We start from the raw sequence: 8,376 nt of genomic DNA, 5'->3' as shown, positions 1-8,376 counted from the left end.
GCTAACCAAAATTGATGACAAAGTGGAAGTAATCACCGAAAGATATTCTTCAAAACCACATGTATAGAAGTAAAACGGGATGGAAGGGGGAAGAGAGAGAGAGAGAGAGAGAGAGAGAGAGAGAAGGTGTGCCCCTTCTTAATTTATTAATTATTAAAATAAATATATTAGTATTAGATTTAAAAAGCAATGAAAGAAAAATGAAAAATAAATAACCCAAGGGTATTACAGTCATTTCACTATTTAGAGGGACAAAAAATGCAACGAAACTAGCTCAAAAGGACCATGAATCGAAAAAAGTCGAGGTTTGGACTAAACCTAAGAAAAAATGCATACCACAGGGACCATTTTTGCAATTTTATCGATCACTAATAAAAAATTTAATTAGACATGTTTGATCTCATCTATGCCTCATAACTCTCTTGCTTAGGTGACCTTTATCACAAAAGATTTTTGATCAAATCATCCAATTTGAAAAACATGTGTAATCGGCCTATAACTTGGTTATAAAAATCATGAAGATGGATTGTTCTTCAATACACCCCGACTATTAAAAGATAACATTAAGCGGTTAGGTAACATTTATCTCATTAGTGCATACATTAGATGTGTGAGTGTTGTTCAAGATGGATTGTATAGATTTAAGGTTTGAAAGGGTCTTTTATATGTTTTATAATTCTAGGTTTTTAAAAACATATGATATCATGCATCCAATTAATCATGGTATCGATTTTCCAAAAAATCACATTTAAGGTTCAAATATAAAATCTGGTTTTATATTTTGATGCGGTTCAGTTTTAACGATAATATCCAATATCAAGTTTGAGTTTGAGCCATATAGAACCTTATTTATTACTTAATAAAACTTCATTTTATTATTAATATTTTTGAGTTTGAATAAGTTATAAAATCACCATTTTAGACTTGTAATTTTACAATTTCAAAATTTGCCGTTATTAAAGTTTTAATAAAACTGGTTTTTATTTTAAAGTTATAACTTGTTACATCTTATGTTCTCATTTTGTGAATTGAAAACCAAACTCCATGTGATATTTATTTTGTCCAAAAAATAGTTTGAATTTGTTAAAAACTAAATTATCAACCACACAAAATATTTGCTTGAAAAATAAACAACACAAGCATGCATTTAACATAAAAAAGTCTTGATCTAGTTAACACTTTTGTGAAACAACACAAAAGTGTTATGTACTTCCTAAGGGATAAAGGGGACCAAATATTACAACCTGTTCTTCATTTGATCTTCAAGTTCCAACTTGCAATAGCAACCAACTTTGTTGCAATTTTATAAAAACTTTATAAAAGTTATGAACTTTATAAAATTGTGACCTCCTCTTGATATCTTTAAAAATGGCCTCCATCTTCATCTTGTTACATATTTTATAAAATAAATCTAGTCTAAAACTAATCTATTACATAAAAATAACAAGAATACAAACTAGCTACTTTTATTACATATTTTATGAATAAAAGAATATTACAAACCAATTTCAACCAAATCACACAAACAACAACACAAAAGGTCCACGACTTGTTTATACACTCAAATATACATATAAACATAAAATAACCTTTAGTTTTCTAAGACAACTTTAAGTGACAAAAAATACATGTAAGTTTTTGTCACATAAAATAACAATTAAAAGTTGTCGAAGAAAATATGTACGAACTTATTTTTATACAAAAACAAGTTATTCATATTATCTAAAAACTAAGATTTCCAAAAATCATAAAATCTAATCAAACTTCAAAGGTGGCTCTTGATACCAATTTTTGGGTTTATATTCAAAATTACTTTCACAAAACTATAAAATTTAGCAAATGGAAGACTTTAAAATGAATATATTAAAATGGAAAGAAAACAACAACCAAAGAAGAAGAAGAATAATATAACAACCTTTGTAGCCTTTGAATCCTCAATGGGAGGTTAGGAAGTTGATGAAGAATATGAGTAGAACTCTTTCCTTTATGGACACCAACAACAATCAAACTTGATGATGATGCTAGTCTTTAAACTCTTAAGCTCTTAAGCTTTAAGTGCATAACAAAATATGACTTAAAGAGAGCAAAAATACAAGTAACAAATAACCTCTAACACTTTGAAAGAGAAGAATAAGAGAGATATAGAGGAGCTATGGTATTTTCATGTCTAAAGCATTCCAAAATGAAAGCCCCATGTTATGGTATTAAAGCAAAGGTAATACCCTTAAGGTCTTAACACTTTTAAGACCTACATGTCCTTAATGTTCCCCATACCTTGAAGCCTTGCTTTTTTCTACTTAAAATAATCAAAAGGTCATGCTTCTTTTATTCATTCTTATAAAGATATAAAAGAAGACAAAGTTTATAAACTTTTTAAACTTTTTTTATAAAATATAAACTTTGGCTTTTGGCTAAAAGACAAAAGTCTTACTAGTCTAAAATAATGTACATGACTTAATAAATCATATCATATGATATATATTATGTTACCTGCTAATGAAAATTAATATTTGCATGAAATAAATAATTTCCAATTAATTATAAGAGTTTATTGAATATTTATTAAAATCAATTTCTAATAAATAATCAATTGTATCAAGTTGTTGTTAGTGTGACCATTTACGATCATATATTAATTAGTAATATCATTTTAATATGACTATTGATCATACTAGATCTTTCAGAATCAAGATGTGAACATTGCTCACAAGTTGGGCATTTTAATGTTCCAACTTGAGAGAGAGAGAGAGAGGTGTATTCGTGTGTTAAAAACAATTCGATCAGTGGGACAAGATCGGGTCGGATGTAATTGATGCAGTTTAGTTCATTGGCACCCACAAGAATATAAAAAATGTTGTAATAGCTCTTTAATCACTCGTGTCCCTAAATCCAAGAACCCTCTTTGTCTCTTAGATTTTAGACCTAGAAATCTTATAGGATGTATCACTAAGATAATTTCCAAAACACTTGTTGAGCGGGTGTAATATGTGATGGGAAAGGTTGTCAATAAGTATTAAACAACTTTCATTAAAGGAAGGAACATAATGGATTGTCCTCTTATTGTTAATGAATTCATATCGTGGGCTAAACGGTTAAAGAAGAAGATGTTACTTTTTAAGGTTGATTTCGATAAAGCCTTCGATTATCTAAATTAGAATTATTTGGATGACGTTATGCATAAAACAAGTTTTGGGGAAACGTGGAGAACTTGGATTTAGGCTATTATCTCAACCACTAAATTCTCCATACTGGTCAACGGGTCGCCCACGAAAGAGTTCCATATAGAGAAAAGGGATTTGGTGAAGGGACCTTATATCGTATTTTCTCTTCATTATAGTTGTTGAAGGACTCCGGGTAGCCATGGAGAAAGGTGTTTTTAAGGGTGTAAAACTTCCTAGAGATGGTCCAAACCTTGCCGTTTTTTCAATACGCGGACTACGCAATTTTCTCATGTGAATCTTAACTTACTACCATCTCTCCTGCAGCCTCAAAGCGAACATTAGAAAAAGAAAGTTATATGGTATTGGGGTGAACCACACTAAGGATTTCATATGGCTAACATGTTATTTGTGAAGGCAACTTATTTCCATTTATGTATCTCGAAATGCCGACTTGTAACGTCCCAAAAATACAAAGTAAAAATTTTATTTTTCCATCAACCAAAACCATTCATTCAATCATTCCAAAATATAATCAGAGTATAACGTATTCTCAAAACATCAGAGTAAAGTTCTAAAATAGATAGTATGGAAAACTCAAGGGGATGCAGTGTGATCAAGTCGGACATTTCCTTTTGGAACCAGAAGTACCTGAAACATTTAAACATAAAACCGTAAGCACAAAGCTTAGTGAGTTCCCCAAAATACTACATACCATACATAACAAGGAGCCCAGTCTTGGGAGTATATTTCAATCCATGTGAATTCTAAGATCCAACTGTAACAATTGGTAATTTTGGGTCAAGTTTGTCGATCAGTTAATTACAAACATAGTTGTATTAAGACCTAATATATGTAATTATGTATTAATAAAATATATTAAAGGTTTGTTACTCATAATTACATTTATTATATCTCAAAATGTTCGACAAAATGACTATTGCTAATGATCAGGTCAAAATGGGATATGTGGATGTAATGGTTACGTTTTCCTAGCCTCTCGGTAGTGTTAATCGAATTCTTGTTGTTCAAAAGAAAAACGAGTCGATCCTATCGGTGGATAGATTTTTGTTTCTTTTATTTGAGATTATTATTTATAAGATTTAGTTGTCTTATCGTGTGAGGTTTTTATGTAATATAATTAATTTGATCGTTGGATTTATAAAACGTCTCTTTAAACGGATCTTTACAAATGCATTAAAAAATTAAATATTATTGATTATTAACCCGACTTGCTAATATATTCTTCAACTGATGATCCACGGGCACAAAAACTAGGTCGATCGTCATTTTAGTAAATAACACATTTTTAAATCAATAATTATTGTAGATAGTTAAAGGATCTACAATGGTGAATTTAATGAGAGAGTTGAATGAGGTGACAAGTCTATGCGTCATTCAATGGATGAAACGCTTCCATTATGAGATGCCACATTGACATTCAATGAATTTGGAGTTCAATGGTCATTGAACTCTTCAATAGAAAAAAGAAAAGTTTTTAATTTTTAGATATTTACTATAAATTACATTTTATAATATTCTATTGAACTTTGTAGAGTTCAATATATTATAGTAAAAAAATTATAAAGTTTTATAAATTATAGAAAATGACGTGACAATCATTCACCTGTATTAAATTCAATGCATTGTGGATATCTTTGAAAACCTTTGAACCAATAAATATTAACTAATTTTTAGATCGATAGCTAATTAGTTACACAGTTTTGCAAAGCAAGTGAATGAGTTTAAGTCTCGATCCGTTGCTGGTGGGTTGGTGTTAATCACCACTCGTATTTAGAGCAAAAAATCTTGGCCACCAATTTAGCCCCATCAGACAGTGAAAGACAAAGATAGCCTACAACAAACATCTCTCTCTAGCCTTTACTCACTCATATGTCATCATCTCTCATCATTGGGGTTTCTTTGTCTATTTTCTCTCTCTATACAATCCCTTCTTCTCCACCCTCAACCTGGCTCCTCTTATATAACCCTAATTCATCATCTTGACCTTTCCACTTTTAGCATCTTCCCATCCAAACAAACTTTTTGCTTCGGGGAACGAGCCATTTAGGCAACAGAAATGGTTCAAATCCCCCGGAGAACAGAAAAAACTCTTTTTTAATTAAGTCTCTTGTACTTTCTTGGATCTATAAGTTCTGTAAGTTTTGAAAAACATAGTTTCGCTTAGCCTTTGATCAGTAGTTATCATATTCTTGGAGGAACTAGACTCGTCATTCCAAAAAGAGCAATTTATCTTAAGTTCGCCCACATCCATTTGGATCTTGCTGTGTAAGTTTCCCACCTTATCTCTCTAGCTCTAGCTAGTTCTTGAATTTAAGTATAATATATGATCACACTTCATGAGTATATATATCTTCATATGATAAGCAAAAATATACTCTTTTGAGTAATTTGTAGATAACTATACGACATTTTTTTTATCATGACATGCAACCTAATTATCACATGAGCTTTAGCTTTTACTTTTATTGCCATGCTGTTCGTTATGACGAACACAGTTTCTGTATATATATGTGGAATGGGAAAAGGTGATCGATAGAGTTTGGTAGTTGAAATTTAACTATGTATGTCTATCGAGAAAGTGTATGATCATTATCTGGTTTCTTTTATGTGGCATATTTGTTTTACCACGTTAATTTAAGCTTCGATCTTGATAGTTGATATACATGCTTCTGTCATGTAATCTTTGGAGATTAGTTATACTACCTCACAAAGATAATTTAATGTAATGTTGGTCGATGAGGATAGCAAAAGACGGCGATAATCTTGTTCATTTGTTCAACTGATTTAGGGCTTGTTAGGATGACTTTGAGGTACTGATTTTAAATCTCGTTCTATGTATGGATTGCCCACTGAATCACCAGGGTACTTATTGCTTAAATGTTACTTCAGTTCAATATAAAGTTGTCTCGGTGGTATCACAGTTAATGAGAGCAATAGAATTTAGAATGCTGATATTGTACCTTTCTTGCTCATTGCTAGATTGAATCATTTTTATAACGGTTGAATTAATGGTTTTTAGTAATGATTTTCAAACCGCAATGACCGAATATATAAAACGAGCGTAGTGAAAGTGCGATTCTCTCTATAACATAGATCTCGGTTTAATATACGCGTACTTCATAATTTATGTCTTGATAGTCATGAAACATGTAGACTGATCAAGAAGATGATTGAAATGCAGGTCTCAAGTTGTATACATAAAGAAACCGGAAAAACATGAATACTTTTTCGCATGTTCCCCCTGGCTTTCGGTTTCATCCCACCGACGAAGAACTCGTGGATTACTACCTTAGGAAAAAAATTAACTCCAGGACAATTGAATTAGACGTCATCAGAGACGTGGATCTTTACAAAATTGAGCCATGGGATCTTCAAGGTACATATATAGTCGACTTAATTCGTAATTTCAAGGGTTCCGTATGCCATGCATTTTTATATATACTATCTAGCTTGAAATTTCTTAATTCTTATCAACACACTTATTCACTAAAATCGTGCACAAATTAGTTGATTTCGCACCAGAAACTATTTTTTGCTTGAAAGATCCTAATTAATTTGTAAACTTATATAGAGCTATGCAGACTAGGTACAGAAGAACAAAACGATTGGTATTTCTTTAGTCATAAAGATAAGAAATACCCAACAGGTTCCCGCACAAATAGAGCTACTGCAGCTGGATTTTGGAAGGCAACAGGAAGGGATAAAGCGATTTACTCGAAGCATGAGTTGGTCGGGATGAGAAAGACGTTGGTGTTTTATAAAGGCCGAGCCCCTAATGGACTAAAATCGGATTGGATCATGCACGAGTATCGCCTTGAAACAGATGAAAACGCAACCACGACACAGGCAAGTTTCATTATACCACAAGAAATAGTCTTAATTAGTCATGAATCCAAGATTTCCAATGAGGATGTAATACATCATCGATCATATGTAACCAATCACTAATGCCTAATTTATTCAATTCAATCTCTTTTATCTGAAAACAGGAAGAAGGGTGGGTGGTATGTAGGGTTTTCAAGAAACGACTACCCGCTATGATCAGGAGAGCAAGCGAGCATGAACCAATCTGGTACGATGATCATCAAGTCTCATTCATGCCTGAAATCGACTCACCATCACAAAACAACACCCGATCCAACTTGGGTAACACTGGTAATTACCAATACCCGTATGGTTCTTGCAAGAAAGAACTAGATTCACAGCTGCAAAATTACCAGATTACCCCAGGCCATCGTCTCCCACTCCCTCATCTAGAGAGTCCAAAACTTCTCCCAACCTGCAATTCTTCAATGCCCATTAACTATGGTATCGACATAAACCAACGAAGCATCAATCTAGAGCCTACCTTGTTCACTCAACACCATAACAACATCCATCAACAACATCATCAAGACCAAAACTTTAATGATCAAATGACGGATTGGCGTGTTCTTGACAAGTTTGTTGCATCACAATTACTTAACGAAGGCGATCATGTTTCGATCAAGGGAAATCATGAACAAGCCTACACAAATGCAGAAGAAGAAATAGTATTGCAAGAAGATGCATCAAATCCCATCTCCAGTTGCCAAATAGATCTATGGAAATGATGGAATATTAATTAATATCCTTCTTTCCTTGAAATTATTAACTCTTCTTAATTCTTGTACATAATAAAGACCTATAAAGTGGTACATGTATGATCGACCTTATTAATTAACTCTTTTACCTAGCCTATATAGAGTATTATGCCTCTTGATTAGCACTCTCAATTAGCTTATTTGATGGGTATTATTGTAACTAAAACCATCGAAGAAATAGAGAAGGGGGGTGCTGCTGTATTTTATGATTACTTGGGATCACAGCATTGTCTGTTATGTGTAATGGGCTTCATTATGTTTTTGCTATAGTTGGCAGCTGCATGCACTTAAACTGATGTTTATTTAATTAATAAAAAAACTTTTAGGTTCACCAATTAATAATTTTTAATGTCATGCTCGCATTTGACGTGCTAAGCTTTTACCATCCGTCCAATGATACCATGGTGATTCACTATTTATAATATGGTTTTCCAAAATAAAACAAAAGCATATATATTAATTAATGATAACTGATTAAATGGTTAAAATTTTTAACTAAAAAGGCATGCAAAAAAACTTTTTCTGGCATTTGGAGCAACATAGTCAAGTTTAGAGATGATATGAATAATCTC

The 8,376-nt window shown here is 32.2% G+C and overlaps 1 protein-coding gene across 1 annotated transcript; it reads left to right on the top strand.

The window, feature by feature from the left end:
- Positions 1 to 5,124: 5,124 nt before the first annotated feature.
- On the top strand, positions 5,125 to 7,880 carry LOC145157157 (NAC domain-containing protein 7-like). The gene is made up of 4 exons (XM_079076263.1): positions 5,125 to 5,447; positions 6,364 to 6,558; positions 6,754 to 7,028; positions 7,172 to 7,880. Exons 2-4 carry the CDS (start codon positions 6,399 to 6,401, stop codon positions 7,772 to 7,774), a joined length of 1,038 nt encoding a protein of 345 aa, XP_078932389.1. The 5' UTR covers positions 5,125 to 5,447; positions 6,364 to 6,398; the 3' UTR covers positions 7,775 to 7,880.
- The last annotated feature ends 496 nt before the right edge of the window (positions 7,881 to 8,376 follow it).

Source organism: Lactuca virosa, chromosome 2, assembly GCF_052849685.1.
Source record: "Lactuca virosa cultivar CGN04683 chromosome 2, Lactuca_virosa_CGN04683_v6, whole genome shotgun sequence".
Taxonomy (NCBI): Eukaryota; Viridiplantae; Streptophyta; class Magnoliopsida; order Asterales; family Asteraceae; genus Lactuca; species Lactuca virosa.
Note: the sequence above shows the minus strand (reverse complement) of the source record. Positions and strands in the feature narration are given on the sequence as shown.

Bases quoted from the DNA above. Each gene is read 5' to 3' on its own strand.
- LOC145157157 (XM_079076263.1), top strand. From the start codon at position 6,399: ATGAATACTTTTTCGCATGTTCCCCCTGGCTTTCGGTTTCATCCCACC. The intron at 6,559-6,753 runs GTACATATATAG...AAACTTATATAG, and splicing joins TGAGCCATGGGATCTTCAAG to AGCTATGCAGACTAGGTACA. The intron at 7,029-7,171 runs GCAAGTTTCATT...ATCTGAAAACAG, and splicing joins AAAACGCAACCACGACACAG to GAAGAAGGGTGGGTGGTATG.